At 54.5% G+C, this 23,269-nt stretch overlaps 1 protein-coding gene across 6 annotated transcripts in view; it reads left to right on the forward strand.

Moving 5' to 3' along the window:
• Positions 1–23,269, forward strand: part of LOC101673278 (BTG3 associated nuclear protein) — a 117,858-nt gene that overhangs the window by 68,216 nt on the left and 26,373 nt on the right. For all 6 annotated transcript variants that reach the window (XM_045076415.1, XM_045076413.1, XM_045076414.1 and 3 more), the window contains one exon: positions 911–949. In XM_045076415.1, coding sequence (XP_044932350.1) covers positions 911–949 — 39 coding nt within the window. The remainder of the gene's footprint in view (positions 1–910; positions 950–23,269) is intronic.

Here is a 23,269-nt window from a genome sequence, read left to right on the forward strand (position 1 = left end):
GGGGCTCCCTTGTAGGGGCGCAGAGAGGTTCGAGGCCCAGGTAGTGGCCCCCGACGCCTGCCAGGATAGGGGATCCTTCACTACACCCTGGAACTTACGGTAGCCTCCTGGAGGGAGACCGTTATGCATTCGTGTTCATACTGTTTCTGCCCAAAAAGTCAGGAGAACATCTCTTGGATTTCATGAATCCGCCCCTTTTTTCACATCTCATAAGCGCGTCCCTCCTGTCCATGTAGCCCAGTGTTTGTGGCCATGAGGAGTCGAGTGCACTGAATCAGAAGAAGTCGTTGATGCCGTCAATAATTACTTTGTCCTAAGTTACAGCCGCGGTTGGTCCCCACACGCAAAACACTTGTTCGTTGAACAAATACTTTGTCAAAGCGAAGCTACCTGTACAGACAGTTTTAGCAGAGCCTCTTAGTGCTGTAACAGTCATTTGTTCCTAAACAAATGAAAATGCATTTCCACCTGGTCAGACCCCAGTGGGCCTGGGATCTGGTCAGTTATGTTGTGTCCTGTCTGCTCCCTGGTTGGGGCCCTGCCCCTGGGTGCTTCAGGTGTCCCCGTCAGGGCCCTGGGTGATGAGTACACGGGACAGCGCTGTGCAACAACTTCTTGTTCTCCTCGGTCTAAAGTTGTTTCAAAATTGAATTTGGGGGAAAACATGACAATTCCATTTGGGGTCAGTACTGGGGGGGGGGCACAATGGTTTTTATAAGAAAAAATAGTCTGTAAACTCGGATTTTGTTTTGTTTTGGGTGTTTCATTGTTACAGGGGTTGACTTTTTGTAGAACTCGTACACATAGTTTTGCTGTTTATTCACAGATGGCACGGTTGCCCCTGCCTCTGTCTCATTGTGTCTGGAAGTTTTTCTGGTCATTGATCTCTGCCTTTTCACCCATTCTGCAGGGCAATCTCCAGATCCACCACGTGGGCCAGGATGGGCAGGTAAGTGCTCACATGCGCTCCCTTAATGCCAGCTTGCCGTGGGTGTCGCCAGATCTGGCATTGCTACGGGGCGGGGTGGGCAGCCGGATGCTGGTGCGGCATCAGCCTCGGGGACAGGCCAGTGCTAGCCCTGCAGCCACGGACGTCTTGGAGCACGTGGACACGTGCACAGGTGGGGCTCTGGGCTACATGTGTGGCTTTGTGGGGTGTGATGTAGTTTTTTGTTTTGTAGAGGAACATCCGTCCCTGTAGCGTTGTCGTCTGTGAGCTTACACATGTGCTGTCGGTGGCCGTGTTTGTGCACTAGTTATATACTAGAGTGCGGTGGGGTTTTCGTGGAGGTTACTGCAAAATGCCAGTCACCAGCCTTAAAAAAAATCTTTGACAAAAAGCATAACGGAATAGTCGTTGAACACTTGGGATATGTACCGTGTTTACGAGGTGGAGTGATCCGGCGGGGAGGTTCTAGCTTGCTAACATCCAGTGAGATTGTCGGTGACTTGGAGCATTGATATTTCCATGCCCTTTTGGAGAGTTTCTGTTACAGAGATGTTTGTGGTATTTGAAAATGATGAAAGAGAGTCTGGAGAATCTTCCTGATACCACGAGACCCGGAGCCACAAGAGCTCATTTGCTGTCACAACAATAATACTTCTTGTTCTCCAGACCAGCTGGGCTGCCTGCTTCGAAACAGCCGAGTGCGGCCCTGATGTGTTGGTGGGGGCCTGGTGTTTGCCATGCATGGGGCCTGGAGCATGGGTGTCCCTGGACTCAGAAACGAGAGCACAGTGGCACCCCGTGTGTTGTATTTGGAACCTCTGAAAGCCTTGGGAGAAGCACCGCGGACCCTAAGTCACTTGTTTAGATTGGAGTTTCTCTGTTTCCAGTTTCGTCTTGAACAAACACATGAGGTGTTTTTTTTTTTTTATTGTTATTAATATGCAGTGTGTTGGTTTGCCCCAGGGGTACAGGTCTGTGAATTGTCAGGCTTAAACATTTCACAGCACTCACCATAGACCATAACCCAACCACTCTCTCCCTCCCCACTCCCTCCAGCAGCCCCCAGTTTGCTTCGTGAGATTGAGTCTCTTATGGTTTGTCTCCCTCCCGGTCCCATCATTAATTTTTTACGTCCCTTCCCCCCATGACCCCCCACTTTGCCTCTCAACTTCCTCTTATCAGAGAGACCATATGATCGTTGTCTTTCTCTGATTGACTTATTTTGCTCAGCATAATACCCTCTAGTTCCATCCACGTTGTCGCAAACAGCAAGATTTCATTTCTTTTGATGGCTGCACAGTATTCCATTGTGTATATATACCACATCTTCATTATCCACTCATCTGTTGACGGACACCTAGGTTCTTTCCATAGTTTGGCTATTGTGGACGTTGCTGCTATAAACATCCGGGTGCGCATACCGTACCCCTTTGGATCACTACATTTGTATCTTTGGGGTAAATACCCAGTAGTGCGATTGCTGGGTCACAGGGTAGCTCTATTTTTCACTGTTTGAGGAACCGCCATGCTGTTTTCCAGAGTGGCTGCACCAGCTTGCATTCCCACCAACAGTGTAGGAGGGTTCCCCTTTCTCCGCATCCTCGCCAGCATCTGTCATTTCCTGACTTGTTGATTTTAGCCATTCTGACTGGTGTGAGGTGATATCTCATTGTGGTTTTGATTTGTATTTCCCTGATGCCGAGTGATGTGGAGCACTTTTTCATGTGTCTGTTGGCCATCTGGATGTCTTCTTTGCAGAAACGTCTGTTCATGTCCTCTGCCCATTTCTTGATTGGATTATTTGTTCTTTGGGTATTGAGTTTGATAAGCTCTTTATAGATTTTTGGATACTAGCCCTTTATCTGATATGTCGTTTGCAAATATCTTCTCCCATTCTGTCAGTTGTCTTTTGATTTTGTTCACTGTTTCCTTTGCTGTGCAAAAGCTTTTGATCTTGATGAAGCCCCAATAGTTCACTTTCGCCCTTGCTTCCCTTGCCTTTGGCCATGTTTCTAGGAAGATGTTGCTGCGGCTGAGGTCGAAGAGGTTGCTACCTGTGTTCTCCTCAAGGATTTTGATGGATTCCTGTCTCATGTTGAGGTCTTTCATCCATTTTGAGTCTATTTTTGTGTGTGGTGTAAGGAAATGGTTCAATTTCATTCTTCTGCATGTGGCTGTCCAATTTTCCCAACACCATTTGTCGAAGAGACTCCTTTTTTCCATTGGACATTTTTTCTTGCTTTGTTGAAGATTAGTTGACCATAGAGTTGAGGGTCTATTTCTGGGCTCTCTATTCTGTCTCATTGAGCTATGTGTCTGTTTTTGTGCCAGTACCATGCTGTCTGGATGATGACAGCTTTGCAATAGACCTTGAAGTTTGGAATTGTGATGCCACCAACTTTGGCTTTCTTTTTCAACATTCCTCTGACTATTCAGGACTTTTCTGGTTCCATGTAAATTTTAGGATTATTTGTTCCATTTCTTTGAAAAAAATTGATGGTATATTGATAGGGATTGCATTAAAGGTGTAGATTGCTTTAGGTAGCATAGACATTTTCACATTATTTGTTTTTCCAATCCAGGAGCACAGAACGTTTTTCCATTTCTTTTTGTTTTCCTCAATTTCTTTCACGAGTACTTTCATGAGTATAGATTTCTTAGTACAGATTCTTGGCCTCTTTGGTTAGGTTTATTCCTAGGTATCTTATGGTTTTGGGTGCAGTTGTAAATGGGATTGACTCCTTAATTTCTCTTTCTCCTATCTTCTTGTTGGTGTATAGAAATGCAACTGATTTGTTTATTCATTTTATATCCTGACACTTTACTCAATTCCTGTAGGAGTTCTAGCAGTTCTGGAGTAGAGTCATTTGGGCTTTCCACATAAAGTATCATATTATCTGCAAAGAGTGAGAGTTTGACGACTTCTTTTCTGATTCGGATGCCTTTAATTTCTTTTTATTGTCTGATTGCTGAGGCTAGGACTTCTAGTACTATGTTGAATAGCAGTGGTGATAGTGGAAATAATGGACATGCCTGCCATGTTCCTGACCTTCGGGGGAAAGCTCTCAGTTTTTCCCCATTGAGAATGATTTTCACTGTGGGTTTTTCATAGATGGCTTTGGTGATATTGAGGTATGTACCCTCTATCCCTACAATTGAAAGAGTTTTGATCAAGAAAGGATGCTGTACTTTGTCAAATGCTTTTTCAGCGTCTGTTGAGAGTATCATATGGTTCTTATTCTTTCTTTTTTTAATGTATTGTATCACATTGATTTGTGGATGTTGAATCAACATTGCAGCCCAGGAATAAATTGCTACTGGGTCGTGGTGAATAATACTTTTAATGGACTGTTGGATCCTATTAGCTAGTATTTTGGTGAGAATTTTCGCATCTGTGTTCATTAAGGATATTGGTCTGTAATTCTCTTTTTTGATGGGGTCTTTGGGATCAAGGTAATGTTGGCCTCATAAAATGAATTTAGATGTTTTCCTTCCATTTTTATTTTTTGGAACAGTTTCAGGAGAATAGGTACTAATTCTTCTTTAAATGTTTGGTAGAATTCCCCTGGGAAGCTGTCTGGCCCTGGGCTTTTGTTTGTTGGGAGATTTTTGATGACTGCTTCAATCTCCTTACCGGTTATGGGTCTGTTCAGGTTTTTTATTTCTTCCTGGTTCAGTTTTGGTAGTTGATACTCTAGGAATGCATCCATTTCTTCCAGATTGTCAAATTTGCTGGTGTATAGTTGCTCATAATATGTTCTTATGATTGTTTGTATTTATTTGGTATTGTTTATGATCTCTCTTCTTTCACTCATGATTTTATTAATTTGCGTCCTTTCTCTTTTCATTTTGGTAAGTCTGGCCAGGGATTTATCAATCTTATTAATTCTTTCAAGGAACCAGCTCCCTAGTTTCATTATCTTTTCTCCTGTTTTGGGGGTTTCTATTTCATTCATTTCTGCTCTGATCTTTATGATTTCTCTTCTGCTGGGTTTAGGGTTTCTTTGCTGTTCTTTCTCCAGCTCCTTTAGGTGTAGGGCTAGGTTGTGTACTTGAGACCTTTCTTGTTTCTTGAGAAAGGCTCGTATTGCTCTAGACTTTGCTCCTAGGACTGCCTTTGCTGCATCCCAAAAATTTTGAACAGTTGTGTTTTCATTTTCATTTGTTTCCATGAATTTTTTCAGTTCTTCTTTAATTTCCTGTTTGACCCATTCATTCTTAGTAGGATGTTCTTTAGCGTCTATGTATTTGAGTTCTTTCCAACTTTCCTCTTGTGATTGAGTTCTAGTTTCAGAGCATAGTGGTCTGGAAATATGCAGGGAATGATCCTCATCTTTTAGTACTTGTTGAGACCCGCTTTGAGACCCAGGATGTGATCTGTTCTGGAGAATGTTCCATGTGCACTAGAGAAGAATGTGTATTCTCTTGCTTTGGGATGGAATGTTCTAAATATGTCTGTGATGTCCATCTGGTCCAGTGTGTCTTTTAAGGCCTTTATTTCCTTGTTGGTCTTTTGCTTAGATGATCTGTCCCTTTCAGTAAGGGGTGTGTGTGTTAAAGTCCCCTACTATTATTATATTATTATTGATGTGTTTCTTTGATTTTGTCATTAATTGGTTTATATAATTGGCTGCTCCCATGTTAGGGGATAGATATTTAAAAATGTTAGATCTTCTTGTTGGACAGACCCTTTATATATGATATAGTGTCCTTTCTCATCTCTTATTATAGTCCGCGGCTTAAAATCTAGGGTATCTCATATAAGTATTGCCACCCCAGCTTTCTTTTGATGTCCGTTAGCATGGTAAATTATTTTCCACCTCCTCACTTTAACTCTGGAGGTATCTTTGGGTCTAAAATGAGTTTCTTGGGGAGAGCGTATTGATGGGTCTTGTTTTTTTTTTTAAATCCATTCTGATACCCTCTGTCTTTTGATTAGGGCAACTTTTGAAAAATATGAATTTAGTGCCGTTATATTGCCTGTAAGGTGACTGTTAGTGTATATTGTTCCTTTCTGGTCTGTTACTTTTAGGCTCTCTCTTTGCTTATAGGACCCTTTCAATATTTCTTGTAGGACTGGTTTGGTGTTTGCAAATTCTTTTAATTTTTGTTTGTCTTGGAAGCTTTTTATCTCTCTATTTTCAATGATAGTCTATCTGGATATAGTATTCTTAGCAGCATATTTTTCTCATTTAGTGCTCTGAATATATCATGCCAGTCCTTTCTGGCCTACCAGGTCTCTGTGGATAGGTCTGCTGCCAATCTAATATTTCTACTGTTGTATGTTATAGACCTCTTGTCCCGAGCTGCTTCCAGGATTTTCTCTTTGTCATTAAGACTTGTAAGTATTCTCTTTGTCATTAAGATGACGGGGTGTGGACCTTTTTTAATTGATTTTGAGGGGGTTCTCTTTGCCCCCTGGATTTTCATGCTTGTTCCCTTGGCCATATTAGGTAAATTACCTATTATAGTTTGCTCCAATATGCTTTCTGCCTATTTTGGTCTGTTAGAAGAAACCACCTCCCAAAATTTTAAAGAAAGAAAAACATATATATACACAAAAATAAGGGTAAACACAATGAAGGGATGGTATATGACTGTAAAGATGAATATTAGAAAAGATTCTAAAAAAGGAATTGATAAGAAGTTGGTGGGGAAAAAGAAAAGGAAGGAGTGTGATCAGGCTGGAGACTAGAACAAAGCCATGTGCTCCATTTAGGGTATATTTTTATTTTTTAATTTTTATTTATTTATTTTTAAAGCTTTTTTTAAATTTATTAATTTGACAGAGAGAAATCACAAGTAGACGGAGAGGCAGCCAGAGAGAGAGAGAGAGAGAGAGATAGGGAAGCAGGCTCCCTGCTGAGCAGAGAGCCCGATGTGGGACTCGATCCCAGGACCCTGAGATCATGACCTGAGCCGAAGGCAGCGGCTTAACCCACTGAGCCACCCAGGCGCCCCAGGGTATATTTTGATCTAATAGAGAAATTGTATCCCAAAATTTTAAAGGGAAAAAACCCTATATATAAAAATTAAGGTTAAATGCAATACAGGGATAAAATATGACTAATGATGAAAATTTAAAAAGATTTTTAAAAATGTATTGATAAGATAGTTTAAAATGTTAAAATAGCAAAGAGGAAAAATAAAAATAGAAAAATAGAAAAAAAATTTTTTAATTTAACTTTGCATGACTAGAGGATCATGGGAAAAAAGCTGGGAATTCTATGGGTCGCTTTCCCCTAGCTTGAAGTTCCGCAGGTCTCAGTAATGGGTGAACTTGGACTTGGCTGGACGTTCCTGCTGATCTTCTGCGGGAGGGGCCCGTTGCCGTGATTCTCAGTCGTCGTTGTCCGAGGCGGGATTGCGCCGCCCTCGCCCGGGCTGAGTCATCCGCTGGGTTCGCTCTCGGAGCTTTTGGGCCCCGCGCGCTGTCCGTAGAGCCCCGGAGGCAAACCGAGGTGGCGGCCGCCCGGTCTGTGGCGGAGGAGCCCAGAGCCCTGGTGGCTCCTCGGTGAAGCCGTCGGTCCTCCCGTCTCCGGCGTCTCCGGCCGCGCTCCGAGCTCCCCGGCCTGTGATGCGGCGTCTCTGTGTCTGGCGCCTGCAGAGCCCGCAGAGTCCGGCCGCGCACTCCCGGGCCTCCCCCCAACCCAAGGGGACGGAGGGTCCCCGGGTCTGCCCTTGTGGGGTCCTGCGGGAGAGCGGTGGCCCGACGGTGCCTCGGCTCCTGGCCTGAGGTGACCCCGAGCCGAGCGCGTGTCCTGGGCTCCGGCTCTGCGGCGGGCGGCCGGCGCCGAAACCCGCGAGCCCTGCCGCACTCGGACCGCGGGACCGAGCCGACCGTCCCCGGAGGGCAGCGCCCGCTTAGCCTCTGGGGCGGACTGTGACAGTTGGGTCGCTCCTGCGCTGGCTGGCAGCCGGCCCCTCCCGCCGCGGCCTGTCTTCCCGAAGCTTCCGATCGCGTCTCCGCGCGGCCCGCCGTCCCCGACGGCTCGATCTTCTGGTCCTGGAGCTGCGGCTCTCCTCCGTCTCCTGCAGGTTTGTGGGTGTCCGCAGTGGTGCCAAGACCTCCCAGCCGAGCTCCTCGGCCTGATGGTATCTCGGCCTCCTGCTCCGCGGCCACCGCGCTCCCCTCCGTTGGGGTCTCCGTCAGAGCCCGGCGCCCCCAGAGGCCAAGGCAATGCCACCATCGCCAGGCGCCCCGCCATGTCCCCGACCCTGTCTGGAGAGCAGGTCGCTGGGCCAGGCAGGTGGAGGGCGGCTCTCGGCCGGCTTTCGCCCGTGTTCTCTGGGTGGGGAGAGCGCTCTCCCGTCTCGGGTAGGAGAGGACGGGTCATTGCCCATCATCCACCTCTGGTTTTGACCACTGAGTGTTTGTCCTCACCGGAGTATCACACGTGATGTCGGATTCCCCCCGTTTGTGTCTCTGTTCCTGAGCGGAAGGCCACTCGGAAGCTTTGAAAGGAAAAACAGCATGGACTTTTTATGATGGCAGTACCGTGTGCAGCTGGACACAGCACATCCGGAGTCGGTCAGGAAGGCCGAGGTCCCAGCCTCTGTGGCCGAGATGGCAGGCCCGGCGTTGAGCCCCTGAGGTGCTCCGGGCATGTTGGAGGAGGCCCGCTCTCAGCATGGTACGACCCGAGTGTCCTGTGCGTGCTTTGCGCGTGCTGTGGGCCTCACTGTGGCCGCAGGCCTGGGCTTGTCTGTGTGGGCCGCGGCCTTCCCCAGATGCTCGACCGCCAGCACCCGTGCCTCTCGCCGCTGCCGGAGAAGGGCCGTGGGCCGCCGCCCTGCCTGCCGTCTCTGCCGGGCCGATGGTGCTGTACTCATCGTCTGCTCACGGTTGCCTGTCCGAGCGCGTGCTGCCGTCCAGCTCTGCCCGGCGCTCACCATCCGTCCTGTCCGGGACGGCCGCTGAGACGGAGCTCGAGGACAGGCAGGACAACGCCAACGGTGGCCAGAGGATTTTTCCCAGCTGTCGCCTTCTGCTTTCCTAAGGGCAGCCTGGTTTTCTGACTTAAACAGACCCCACGTGTTGCTCTGAAGCTGCCTTTCCCGGCCGGTCTGTCCAGCGCGTCCTTTCCGTTTCCTTGTTGTCGTATCCCTTGGCGGACTCTGGGTCCTGTTAAGTTATTCTGCTTGAGATAGCCTCATTTTTAACGTTAACCAAAAATTTGCAAAACAGAATGATGTTTTGCAAGACAGAACACGCCGTCCCACGTGGTGTCCGTGATGGGGCAAGTGAGAAGTGCGGCCGTGCTGGAAGCCGGGGCGCCGTGAGGCCTTCCCCTGCCCTCACCCCCGCCCCTTCTCACCCCCGGCGCCCCAGCCTGCCTCCCCTGGCCTCGCACACCCGCAGGAGGACGGTGCCAGGCGCTGCGGCTCTTTCCGTGTCACTCACACGGGGCCCCACGGTCTTAGAGCCGCTCCCCAGTTCCCACGTGGTGGGGCCCATGCCGGTCCTGGTGTCTTTGTGGGTGTGTGGTTTCCTGAAGAGCACCGCCTGAGGCTTGTTCTGGTTTTAGGGAGCAGAGGGGCTCATTGGGGAGCCTGATAGCCTCCTGAGTTGCAGAAGCCCGTGAGGAAGTTCTCGTACTGCTGGTCTTGTAGAGTGCGCAGACTCACCGACTGCTGGCTTCGTGTTAAGTCTCCCTGCGGCCCGACGACGTGGCCGCCCTCCACGTCCTTCCAGCACAGCTCCAAGTCACGCGGGGGCGGCGGCCACACACAGCCCGTGGTCTCTTCTCCCACTTGCTTCCTGACCCTGGGAGCCACCGCGGCCCTTCCCACTTCTCTTGGGCTCTGGTCCCATGCGTCACGGGCTGTTCACGGGGATAACTTTCTGTGTCAGCGCCTGGTGTCTGGGAAAGCTCCGCGTTTCGTGCCAGGGTGGGGAGGGGGTAAGAGCCGCGTGCATGGTCACTCTGGGCGGACCCTGTTTTCGGGAGAGGGAGAGCTGCCGCCTGCCGGTGCGCCCTACACGGATGCGGTTTCGCCTTACGTCTCGGGAGCCCCCACGTGCTTCTCCTCCCTGGGCCGTGGCCCCTACCTGTGGCGGGTCTGTTGCAGGGGCACGTGAGCATGGGCCTGGTGCATTAGAGACACAGCAGTGTCCCGTGCTCCCCAGATGTGGGAAGGAACGTTACGGAGCGAGAGCCGACATGCACAGTGGGAGGGAGCTGGGGGTTTAGTTGGAAGCCTTCTCTCAAGGGAATGTCACGGCGCCCGCTGGTGGCCCAGTTACATGTTTCTTGTTCTCTTCCCTCTGTTTCTGGCCACCTGTGTCTTCTCGCAGTGACCACTTCCTCATCCTCCTGATCTGTTTTTGGGGGAGTCTAGACAGTCAGATTTACTGTGGCGAAGTTCACGTGCAGTGATGAATCCTGGTCTTGGGCCTGGGCTCTGGGCGAGCACAGCTCCTGGGGGTGAGATGTGTGGGCTGCAGATCTGTGGTCCTGCTCCCGATGGTTCTCGTTCAGAGGCACGTTACTGGGCCCGTTTGTGCCGTGCTGATTCTTTTGTTGGCAGCCTGAGTGTGGGTACCGGGTGATTTCTTCTACTGCCTCGTGCTGCTGTCTTCTCTGTCAGCCGCGACTGTTTCAGGATCCATGTTCAGTGTCGTGTGAACCGAGAGCACAGAGCCTTGTAAAGAACGTGAGGACTTAAAAGGGTTTGGGTGTGTTTTTGCCCACGTGGTGACTCGGAATTGTGGAATCTGTTTGGGCACATGGACTTTGTGTAGTGAATGAGATCAGGGACAGGGAAATCTGGGCTTCTCAGGAGGAGCCTAAAGCTAACCCTGGCTGATAGTGACGCCCAGAACACGAGTTGCGTGTGTAGACGTGTATCGAAGGTGCTCGGCATGGGAAGTGATCGCTTGTGTAAGGGAGTTCAGCTTTCCGAGTTAGCGGTTGGAGTGATAGAATTTTTTTTAGCGTGAGAGCTCATGGTGCTAGCCGGTGGCGGGCTGGGTGGGAATAGAGAGAGAATCCCAAGCAGGCTCCACGTCCAGCCCTGAGCCTGATACAGGGCTCCATCTCCCAGCCCCGAGATCATGACCTGAGCTGAAATCAAGAGTCAGACGCTCACTGATGGGAACCCTGGGTGCCCCAGTATAATAGCATTTTGAAATTTGGTGTGGATTTTCAGAAGATTCTGAAAAAGTGAAAACAGAAGGTTTTCAAATGTTAAGAGCCATAGAGGTTGCAAATTGCCGTGAGGCGGATGAAATGATTTTGAGATGCATTTTCAGTGAGAAATTAGGAGCTCATGGGAACTTTTACATGGAGTCATGTGGCCCTTATGCGGGCCGGGGGCCTCCTCAGGGAGAGGAGTCCTCAGGGACTCCCTCCCTGCAGTCGCTCTGCCTGCCGACTGGGCCTCGGCTCCAAGTCCTCCTCGCTTCTCGAGCGTCCTCGCTCACTGTGGCCGCTGGGCCACCCTGCAGGTCTGGTACACCGCCGGCCGAATGATGGGTCTGTGCTGTGGGCCTGGACTGCGTCCGGGTGCACAGCGTGAAGACAGGTGTGCGTTTAGGACTCTAGCACCCTCTCGTGCTCACGTGCACACGCGCAGCTGGAACAGGTTCCCAAAAGGGTTTCTACTTAACCTCACTGCACGCTGGGTGCTCTAATACTTTTTACTTTGTTCTCTTTTTCTTCTTCTTTTTAAAAATCTCTTTCGAGTACTGGTTGTGACACATTAAATCTATTTCATGGCTTGCGGTTTGAAAAGGTCTAGAACAGGTGACCACTGATGTCTCTTTCTTGTCTTAGGAACCTGTAGCTCTGTGATGTCCTTAAGTAATTTTTAAAATTTATTATTTACTTTTTAAAAAAAGATTTTATGTATTTATTTGACAGAGACACAGCAAGAGAGGGAACACAAGTATGGGGAGAGAGAAAAGCAGGAGCAGGGAGCCTGATGTGGGGCTTGATCCCAGGACCCTGGGGTCATGACCTGAGCCACCCAGGTACCCATTAAAGCGGTAGTTAATTAGGATATATTCCGTTTCTCGTTAAAGTTAGCACCATGAATGAGCCTTTTAAAGAAAGGTCTTCTGAGGGGTGCCTGGGTGGCTCAGTGGGTTAAGCCTTTGCCTTCGGCTCAGGTCATGACCTCAGGGTCCTAGGGTCGAATCCCGCATCAGACTCTCTGCTCAGCGGGGAACCTGCTTCCTCCTCTCTCTCTGCCTGCCTCTCTGCCTACTTGTGATCTCTGTCTGTCAAATAAATAAATAAAATCTTAAAAAAAAAAAAAAAAAAGAAAGGTTCTTTGAGCCTAATCAGTGTAAAGCAACGTGGTTTAGAAATTCAGCTTATAAAAAAATGGCTTCATGTGTTCTGTTAAAGAAGGGCCAGGCATGCACGTGTTGGTCATCTTGGGGAGCTGCTAACACACAGTGCTGGAAGGCCAGAGGGGTTGTGTGTGTTCTAGAGAACCCCGAGTGGGGCGCACGTGCTTCCGAGAGCTGGCCACTCACGGGCCTGTGACGTCACACAGGAGCTGGGATGCCCATGGCTGGGAAGATGCCCAGGTCTGGCTCTTACCAGTTTTGCCTTGTAGAGCGAACATGTCAGTCAAGACAGCCTCTCCATCATTCCCGCGAGTCTTGCTTCTGTCCCTGCATCTGGAAAGCAGAATGTGGCGAGCACGGATACTGGTCACCGAGGCCGAGGAGGGCAGTCCGGCTGTGGTGGAACCCTGTGCTGGGCTAGCCTTGCCCCTTAATACACGGGATGGGCTCGTAAAGTTGTAGAGACTTTTAACCTCGGCAAGATGTTTTCAAAACCATTTTAGATGAACAATACAGGATTAGAATTTGGCCGGTTGTGTGCATTAAGCTGTATTAAAGAAGAGTGAGCCCGTTGGGGATGCTTGGGGAGTGACTCCCGAGTTCCAGTAGATGGGCCTTGGGTTTCGCAGCGTGGTGCCTGTCCTTTCGCTGTGACTTTTCCTGGCACAGCCCCGACTTTCTTCCCTGGTCTGTCACGGGGCTGTTCGCGTCTCACTGTCCAGCAGCCCCTGCCTCCCGTGCTGTGTTGGCCCGACAGCTCTGCGCCTCGTGAGGCTGCCTGCTCCGTGGGCACAGGGACGACGCGCGGGCTTGGGGTTCGGGGCAGACGATGCTGTTCTGATGTCTGCCTTCGACAGCGGTGCCCTTCCTGGGAGCGGGCGTGCAGGCTGCCAAGGGCCTGCGACGCGGGCGCAGCGCTGCCCGCTCTCCTGGCTTTGAGGCGGGCGTCCCAAGGCGCTTTGTGGATGTGGACTTCTCCCTCTTCTTCTGGAAGACGGGGTCTTTGCAACAAGAGGGCCTCTAAAACCTTTTCCACTTTCAAGATTTGAATGTGAGCCTCAAAAGGGGGGCCTTCCCCACACAATCCCAACAAAGTGCAACATATTAGTCTGCAGCCTTGGACACCAGGACCCTGGCCTCCCTGGAGGAGCTCGCCTGTGGTTCGCCAGCAGCGCTTTGTCAGGCAAGAAGGGGAGAAATCGGATGCGTTCCTCTAAGAGGAGGGCTGGGGCCACTGTGTCCCGCGCTGCTCCTGCTGCTCACCTGTGGACCGGTCGGCCTGGCTCTGTGTGTCGTGGAGTCCGCTCAGGGGAGGCCTGGTGCGCCCACCCCTCTGTTCATAGAACCCCGGTTAGGGCCTGCAGATAAGCACCCTGTGGCATGAGTCAGAGTCCGGCCCTTGTGAGACGCCGAGCACGTGCGTGCGGCTCTCTGGGCCATTACCGCCAGTGGCGACAGTGGCAGTGCCTTCCTGCCCCTCCCAGACGCCCCACTTCTCAGAGGAAACGCCCCCAGGTCAGTGTTCTGTCCACGGAGGAGTCGTGCTTTGTTCAGGCCCCGTGTCCTGATGATGGAGTGCTTGATCGTCGTCATGCTCTGACGTGGTGGGTGTCGGTCACATCTGGTCTTTACCTGGCTGCAACTCAGGACCATCTAGCCAGGACTTCAAAGCCGCCGTGTGGATTTGACCCCAGGCACAGTGTCCCCAGGTGCTAGCAGAAGCAAACACTGGACTCATGGGGTGACCCTTAGGATGGCGGGGACAGCTGACGGGCGCCAGCGCGGGCGAGCCCCGATGAGTCGCGGCTCCAGCGTCTCCGAAGTCACGTGCAGGGGCACAGTTGAGTGTGCATTTGTTACAGTGGTTTTCGGTTGGGTGAATTTCGGATAAAAATGTTGCTGGGTCCTTGTAGGGAACATGTGGTCGCTCAGGGTTTAGACAGTGGGAGGGACAGTGCATGCTTTGGTTCTGATTAATTTTATGTGATCGAAGGCTTGCCAGCTCCCAATAATTTTTCAGATTTATCTAATCAGTTGGAAGAACAGCTGCATAATTAGCCTCAGTTTACGAGCCGGCGAGGCCGTCGTAGAATTAAACGTGGAAGTACAGGCCTCCCCCCGAGTGGTTCGGCGTGAGTTGAGGCGGGAGGAAGTGTCCAGAGAGGAAGGACGTTTGTTCTGAATGTCGTCTGTTGCCTCGGCTTCCACGGAGCAAGCGGCGCCGTGGACGTGTGAGGTGTCGGAGTCTGCGTCCTCGCGACACGCTGGGAGACAGCGTGAACCCACGTGGTGTGCCCTGCTCTGTGGCGGGGGCCGCGGGGGTCTCTGGTGAGACGAGCCTGGCTTTGGCACGACTGTGGAAGCAAGACTGCTCTGAGTTCACGCGCTCAAGATGCAGAGCTCCAGCCACGAGCCTGCACATCAGGACCCGACGCCTCCTGTAACTCATTACGTTGCTAAAACAGAAATGTTTTATTTGTTTCCTCTTCCCTTCTCTAGAGATCCTTGTCTTCTGGGGGTTTAGATGGCATGAGCCCTGGGAACGGTGCTGTAGTAACTAGAGCTGCATCGCCGCTCTGCCCGAGTGTGCCATGGAGGAGAGCACGGGTCTGCGTGGCCCTGTGGTCCCGTCAGGGCAGCCAGGACGCGGCCCTTGTCTGTGGCTTTGTGCGGTACTTAGGCAAGACCCGCAGGGAAACGGTGGCTGCAGCTCGTCTCGTGCAGCTGGGCTCGTGAGCCGTCCTCTCCCTGATGACTGCTGGGGCATTCGAGGGACGGGTGAAGCCGGTCATGTAAGTGTGAGGGCGGGTTCTGGACCGGAAGGGTCCGTATCCCTCAGCTGCCGACACGATTCGGCGCTGGCAGTGCAGGAGGGCCTGGCTCTCGCTCTGCCTGGATTAGAGCCAGTCACTAGTGAGTCGAGATTCAGTGTATGAAAGTACAGATAAGCAGAAATGCACGCGTTTGGTAACAGTGTGTGTGGATCCGTTGTGTTCTCAACTATTTGACAGCAAGTTGCACGTGCCAGAAACCTTGGAGTAGAGCTGTAGACGCCGGGACGGGGACACTCGTCGAGCCGTGGCGGGGGCTGGACAGGGATGCCGGTCTAGCGGTGGGCGTGGGGACCTGGGCACGGGACACTTGTCTGTGCAAGGAGTAGGACCATCACGCTCGCTTTAGTTCCCTCTTGCTGTGCCACATGCCGCCCCAAAACAGGGCTGATGACCAGCCGTGGTCATTATGCCTCACGATCTGGTTTTCCTGGGTGCAGCGGGTGGGGCTTCGGTGTGGAACGGCGTCACTGGGGTCATCTGGGGTCCGAGCAGGCTGCCGTCAGGCCGTAGCTGGGCTGGCCCGTGGCCCGGGGCTCTGAGGCCCTTCGGTCCTCCCCTGTGCAGACTCCCCTCGTGGCCCTGGGCCTCCCAGCACTGTGGCTGGCTTCCAAGAGGGGACGTAGCCAGCGTTTGAGAACCGAGGCTGTGGGCCTGCCAAGTCTTGTGGTGACCCGGCTGTCTCTGCCGGGAGGGCGCTGCGAGGGGTGAGGTCGAGGGTGCCTGCACGGAGGGTCTCGGGGTCTCGCGGCCTCCACTTTGCTCCCAGCGTGGCTTGGCTGTGAGCTCCTGCAGGGCAGGGCCCAGGCTGTGCCCAGGGAGGGGCTCTGCCCACACGCATGGCAGGCGTGCAGGGACCGGGGCTGCGGGGCACCTGGCCGTTCTAGGGCGGGGCACAGGGCCCTGGAGAGCGCCTGAGTGTGTGTCTGGAGACGTCGACTGCGTGACTCAGGCAACACGTGCAGGCCCCAGGGGCTCTCCCGGATGCGGCGGTCAGGCTGGGGGCGGGCTGTCAGCGCTGGGGTCATGACTTCAGGCAGGCAGCAGCCCACACGTAGCCCACCCGTGTGGCCCAGATCCTCACTGAGGAGCTCCGTGTGCGTCACGGTGTGCTTTGTTGGAGCAGCCTCGCCGACGGAGCACGTCGGGTGCGTCTCCGTAGTTCTCCGCGGGGGCCGGGGCCCCCCCGAGCCGCGGGACGTCCTCCGTCTTTCTGCTCTGCCTGTAGCGAGCTCAGGTTTTCACAGTCTACATTTACACGGGTCCTGAAATAGCTTTTCGTTCTGTTCATGTCATTTTCTTGGGAGTTTACGAAAACAAAGCAAAGACCTAAACATGTATTCATGTGACTGGAAATACTGGTCCAAAAGCAGTCTGTGTTTGGAGAGTGGCCGCCGCGGCTGCCTGACCTCTGGTCCCCGTGGCGCACGATGGCCACGGCCCCCCTCTGCTTATGGGCTCCTCAGCACCAAGGACAGGCACCTGCTTCCTCATAGTCAATACTAACTCGTTAGAGATCAAGACACCACCAGGAACGAGAGGTTCGGGGTCGCCTGAATCTTGTGCATCATGCAGGAAGGTGCCTGTCCCGCGAAAATGCCCTCCAGAGAGCCGACGGCGCCTTGCTGCCCTCCAAAGCCCCGTGAGGAGCAGGCACTGGGCCTGCAGGCCCTCAGGTCCCCGTCCCCGGAGCTGGACCCTATCGTAGCCTCTCCTGTGGCTTTGCTGGGGAGGGGCTGAGTTCCGGGAGCAAGTGTGTGTTGGAGTCTGTGCACGTGGGCTTGGTTGGGAAGGGAAAGCCCGGGAGGGGTCCGCGCCTCGGGAAGTCACGCGCGGGCTCCGGTGTTCTAGACCACCCTCTCTCCACTGCTGTTGCCACCGCCGCGGAGATCGAATGGGCTTGCTCACAGTCTTGCGCGGTGTTCGCGCCTGTCCCCTCTGCTCGCTGCCTTCTCTGTCCTTTCTGGGGCCCCTGGAACGGCCGTGCTTCCTCCACGGGGCTCCTCCACGTTTCTGCCGGGGGCCGGGACTTCACGGAGACTCCAAGGGACTGAAGGGGCGCTTGTGAGGGCCGTTTCTGGTCACGTGGTACGAGCAGTGGGCACAGGCGCGCAGGGCTGCTTACCGACACGGCCAGTGCCCAGCGGGGGACCCGGATTCAGATTTTAGAGGATCGATCACGCGCTCTGTTCCAGACTCTCTCGCTGGGCAACATCCTGTCTCTGGAAAGAGTCCTGCTGGGGTCCGTGACTTCTCTCCACGTGGGAGATTGGTAGCCTCGCAGGCCGTCTTTAAAGACCTGGGCTTTGCTTGTGCTTCGAGCGTGAATCACGGGATGGTTCAGGGTTGTTTCACCTTGATGTGCGTTGGGATGCGATCGTGTTTCATAGTGGGAGCTGATGCTCTGAGATGTGCGTGAGGGGAGTCCGCACGGCTCTGTCCCGGACGGTACCCATTCACGCCAGCGCCTGGGGGCCATGTGTCTTCGGGTTAGCCCGTCCCTGTCGTGGCGGGCACACCCGGCACACCCGATGCACTTGTACGGAGCAGAGTTCGGTGGCACAGCTCTGAGTCCGGGCTGCACTCATGGTGAATTTCCAGGGTAGCTTCGCCAACATCCCGCTAACAACAGCTCGGTGGTCTTTAAACTCTTAAACGTCTTCTTTGGCATTTGCGTTCCTCCTCATACTTGAAAGGAGATTTCAGTAGCTTTCAGACCTTTTCCCGTGAAATGGGGCCTCTGAACGAGCTGGGGAAAAGATTAGAAGAGGCAGGAAGTATCCAACGTCTTATATGCACGACTTCTTTTGGAGTGGGTGAGAAGAAGGGGTGCGTGTGTGCAGAAGAAGGTGTGTTGTGTGTGCACGTAGGGGCCCTTCTCTGTGGCAGTAAGAGGGTTGTGTTTCTGGGAGGGTGGCTGTCGGCTTTGGATGGTGGTTCACAGTCGACGACAGCCTTGACCTCGCACACAGCATGCACTGGGTCCCTTCGCTTCTAAGAAGAACGTGTCATTCACGAAAGTACAGCTGTTGCGGGCCAGACAGAGACAGGAAACTTGGAGGACCTACAGGTAGTTCAGGGCATCGGTCCCTTATGGAAAAGCCTTCCCTGACTAGAGATGGTGGAAAGTAGAATTGACGTCATAAAGGCCAGAGCAGAATGAGTTTGGTGTTAATGAGTTTGCATCTCCTGTTGCCGGATGGGGGAGGCTGGGCCGCCTCTCCAGGGCTGGCTTAGTGCGGCGCCCTGGGTCCGTCAGCCTGCCTGGGGCGCCTGGCCCGGATGGGTCTGCGGGCCCCTGTGTTCCGCCGCCGGCTCCGGTTATTCTGGAATCGTTTTGGTCCCCAGCAGAGGCTTGTTACACGAAGCCACACGGACTGGCTTCCAGTCAGGGGGACACACAGGGACATGTTCTGGAGCGTCCCGTCTCCGAGCCCTCCGACAGTGAGTTGGGGCTCTTTCCGCAGGCCAGCCGTGTTTCCCTGCGGGGTCACGGCCGGGCTGCTCTGTCCAGGCTGTGGTTTGACGGGAAGGATATTCTGCCGTGTTCTCGAGAGGAGTTGCCTGAACCGATAACGTACGTGTCTGCTCTACAATTTGGCGTAGCTGAGATGACTCTGTCTTTGAGGAGCTCCCGTGTAGTTGAGGCTGGAGGAGCCTTGTGGTACCCCTGGGTCCTCCCCGTCTGGACACACTCTGTGCTGGTCACATGCCCACGGCCCAGCCTGAGCTCCCTGGGGTAGATCTCACATCCAGGTCCTGTGACTGCAGATGGTCGGCGGGGGGTGTCTTCAAATCAAGGGCAGACCTTAAAATCATTATCAAGTGTGTTTAAAAGGTAAATTAAATCGTTTGAATACCCTTAGGTCCACAGATTTTACTATTTCTGTTCCTTGCAGAACGCAGTATCGGAGCACAGCCTCCGTTGCTGGTGTGACGTGTTGACGAGCCAGTGAGCGGAGAACGGTTCTGTTCGCTCTTAGTTGTAGGACGCGCAAGCACGAGGCGTTCTGAAACTCCCCTGTTTCCGAGCGGTCCGCAGTGGAGCCGCACTTTCCCTGATGGCTGTCCTCGAGGGTGACAGCCCGCACACCCCAGAAGGGCGCTCCCTTAGAGTGCACAGCTCAGTAAGCTGGAAAACTGACTTCCGAGGAATTCCAGAATTTCTTTTTGGTGAGATCCAGGTTCAGGTGTTTCTGTGTAAGGGAGGTGTGCCGATCTCCCCGGGCTCTTCTGTCGCGTCTCCCTGATGCGTCTGTGTGTGTGGTGACTGGGCCTGCTGTGTCGTGGGTGGGGATGTCCCCGTGACGGGCTGGCGGCCGTGCCCGCGGGTCTGGTCGCTTGGCTGGGACGCAGCTGAGGAGCCTGTGAAGGTTCTGGACACCTGAGGGTTCGCTTCTGGGAGCCGTGCCAGCAGGCGGCATCTGTGGAGAGGAAACCGTCCCCACCGCGGTCCCAGGAATGGGATTTCTGAATCTCTCGGTTGTGCAGGGAGGCGGCACTCCCTGGCACTGCGTGAAGGTTTCACTTCTTACTCGTCACAGAGGTGGGGAGTGAGAGAGGGCCATGTGTTAGGACGTTTCATCCCTACTCTGATCACACGCAGCACTGCCTTATGCAGACTCGGGCCCTCTGATGGGCCCCCTTGCCCGCAGCTCGAGCCTATTCCCTGCCCTCCCTGTGGACTCTGGGCTTACACTGTGGGAGGGGAGAGCAGCCAGGTGGCTCAGGGCCGGGAGGGCTGCCGGGGGCGTTCAGAGTCTGGAGGCCTCACACACACGGTCGACCCTCGGGATGCTGAGCAGGGAGGAGGCAGGGCCACCGAGGACCTGCCTGCTGGCCAGCGTGGTGGCAAGAGGCGCACTGTGGGCCGAATCCTGATGGATAAGAGCCGGGAGCCCAAGGGATGTCACACGGGGCCCTTGGGTTGTCAAAGGACAGAACTGCTGCAGAAGGACAAAGTCTTAAGCCCAGTGTAACTTTCGCATTTTCCACCTGCTTCGGGAGTGAACCGCTGAGTATTCAGTTCATCGTGTGTCCATGAGGAAGCCGTGTCTGGAGATCCGAGGTCTGCTCTGAGCGGGGTGCCTGGTTAGCAAAGTCGGCTGCTGTTTGGTGGCTAGCCGAGTGACTTAAGATCAGCAGCTGACCTTGGGAACCCAAAGGACAGCATGCAGGTCCCCCGCCCTCGCTGGGAGTCTTTGCTGGTGCGGTTTTCCCACCGGCAGCGGGCACGGCCGACGGGGCCCACCACGTCCAGGAGGGAAGCTCTGTAAGGGTCGAGGTTTAGAACTTCGTGCCGGTTCGTTGCAGAATCACGCACGTGACAGCCGAGGCGAGGGCAAGAGCAGAGGTCTGTTCCTGACCCAGCAGCGGGTCCCAGAACGGGGTGGTTTCCGCCGCGTTCTGAGCAGCTGGAAAAGGTCCTGGTTTCCGCTCTCACGGGTGGCGAGGGGACTGCGAGGAAACTGGGTGAGGACGCTGCGGCTCTCGCCCGCAGATGCAGAGTGCGGGACTGCCCGGGCTTGGGCTGGAGGGGGCGTGTCTGACCCTGCAGGGCGCGGGCTTGGGGGCGGCAGGAGCACCCTGGACGGAGAGCTGCTGTGTGCACAAACCACGCGACGGGTGGAAAATGACGTAGCGATTACTTCGACGTGTGAACAGTCGTGTATGTTTAAAAATTCAGGTCGTGTTTCAGGTTGCCGCAAAGTGAAGCAAACCAACAGCTTGTGAAGTGACCCAGACGGATTGTTAATAGTCTGCTCCTTCATCCCCGCTGAGCTGCTGCCTTCGCCTCCAGCCTCGGTTCTCACGTCATGTTGTGTCATCGAGGTTCGCGCAGCACTCGATGCCGTGTGCATGGAGTCAGGGCCAGGCCCGTGCCCAGCGCGGCCGCTTGGCCCGAGCTCCGAGTTCAGCCTCGTCGCCGGAGAACGCGGCAAGTGCCGCGCATGCGGTTTGACGCCGGAGGCCTTGAGCAGAGTAACAACATGGCCAGAAGGCCGCGAGAGCCACCCTGCCTGTCCGTGCACGTGTGCCCTCCCCAGGAGTGGGGCCAGCCGAGGCACGTGTGCACCCCCTGGGCCGTCCGCCCAGATGCAGGCCGCCGGCTGCCGGCCACTGGTGGGCCTGTTGCACACAGGTGTCCTGATGGGGTTCCGTGAGGGGCGCAGTGAGTGGGAGGTTTGCTCAAGTAGGAGGGGCAGCCTGGCCTCCTCAGAAATAGGCCTTCGTGGCGTAGCCAGTGGATGAGTTGTTTCGAGAGAATTCTTTTCCATCTGGGATGACGCTTCGTTGGCATCCGAGGGTGGAGAGATCGGCCATCAGAGGGAGTTCTGCCAGGAGACGATCGGCCCAAGGGAAACCGAAGGCCTGTGGCTGTGTTCTCACTGCGAAGGCCGGGGTGGCAAGGGCTCTGCCTACACAGTGTCCCTCAGTGTTGGGAGCCCCGTGGCTGGTGTGTGGTTGTCCTGGCTGGTCCCCGACCACTCACTCACACGGGATCAGCTCTGGCCCCGAGCTGGGAGGCAGCTGGGCCCGCAGTTGGCACAGCCGTGCTCAGAGCTGCTGCTCTTTGCTTGTACTTTTACTGGCCTGTGGTGCCCGCACACAAGTTAGCCCCGAGGCCCCCTTCCTCCCTGGCAGCGTGGAGCTGATGGTAACTAACAAGATGCCGTCTGCCAGATGCCCAGGGCTATGCGCTTGGGCTGAGGCCCCGGGATCCCAGCCCGTCCTGCCGCGCCCCGCAAGCTCCCTGCTCTGATGGTCCTGCTCCTGCGTTGGTGGAGTGGCAGTCGACGAGCTCTGGGGACATCGACACTGCATGTGGTCCTGATCTTGTAGCCACTGGCAGCACTCTAGGGGGGACCCACTGTGGCTGAGAGCGACCAGGACCGTCCCCCGAGGCTCTACCTCGTGGGCTTGCTGGAGGCCCATGTTTGTAGGACAGGAGAGCCGGTGCGGAGGGCTTCCTGTTGCCGGTCGGGCTGTGCTTTGAGACTGGGTTATGGGCATGGTCACCTCTGGAATGGATGCCTGGAGAGGCACGTGCTGTCCTGGCCCCGGGGGGAGATGCTGTCCCTCATGAGGCCTTCTCCGGCCTATGATTAGTCTTGCCCAGCAGAGAACCGCATTTCTGAGCCTTCCCAGAGTAGAAGAAAGACGCTGTGGCCCTGCCGTGTTTGGAAGGCGCGGACGCCGTTAGCCAGCAGCTCACACGAGTATGTGGCTGTGTGCCCTGCGGGCCCCTGTGTGTTTACAGCCTGGCGAACTGTCACGGTTATACACCGACTCAGGTGTTGACTTCGGGCTACGCCCTGAGGCAAGAGGCACCTCTCCTGATCTTTCCCTCCAGACCTGGGGGCTGCGTGTCATTCTCACCAGCGCACGGTGCTGTCTGTAGGGGAGAGCCTGAAGCCCACAGCCGCTCAGTGCAGCCTCCGCACCCCCCGGCTGGCATCTGTAACTCCTACAGCAGGGCCCTCGTGAGCTTTCTACCGAAGTGACCTCAAGGGAGAGGGCCTCGCCCCTTTCTGAAGCTCTTTCTTCTGCCCACATGGCGAACAGCACGAGAAGCAGTGAGTTTCCCACGTTGAAGCAGTGAGCAGGGCCGTGGGAGCACGATCACGGGACGGGGAGCCCAGGCCGTGTGCCCGCCCGTGGCTGGCCCTTCAGCGGCTCCCCGTCACCGGCCCAAGGTAGCGGAGACCGACTCCCGCGGAGCCGTGCAGATCTTTCACGCCCTTCCCGTTCTGTCTCACCCGCTCCCCGCCCACCCCACGCGGCCCTTCTGGAAGCCGGAGGCCTGGAACCCGCGGGAGAAGCTGGAGGTCTTCAGATCTGACCTTGGCTGGGTTATTAACGCCCCCTCGACCTGCTGGAACGTTTTAAAACACATGGTGGAGCTCTGTTCCCCGGAGTGCCGGCGTTTCTGGAGGGATGGGGAGGAGTACCAGCCACCCCAGACTTCGTTCCCGCTTCACTGCCTTTTTTAGGTTTTGCGTTGCTGTTCCCCAGATTGTGTTTGAGCCGCGCTGCGCTCCATGCTGGAGCGGGCTCCGGAGGCCACGGCAGGAACCACGCTCATCGCTGCGGGCCGCTCGGCGTGTTTGCGGGGGCGGGATCTGGCGGTGGCTCGCGGGCGTTGTCCCCGCGCTGCTGACGTGCGGCCCTGGAGCGGTGGCTTCTGCG

The sequence above is a fragment of the Mustela putorius genome, unplaced genomic scaffold (assembly GCF_011764305.1).
Source record: "Mustela putorius furo isolate JIRA1106 unplaced genomic scaffold, ASM1176430v1.1 tig00000174_pilon_pilon_pilon, whole genome shotgun sequence".
Taxonomy (NCBI): domain Eukaryota; kingdom Metazoa; phylum Chordata; class Mammalia; order Carnivora; family Mustelidae; genus Mustela; species Mustela putorius.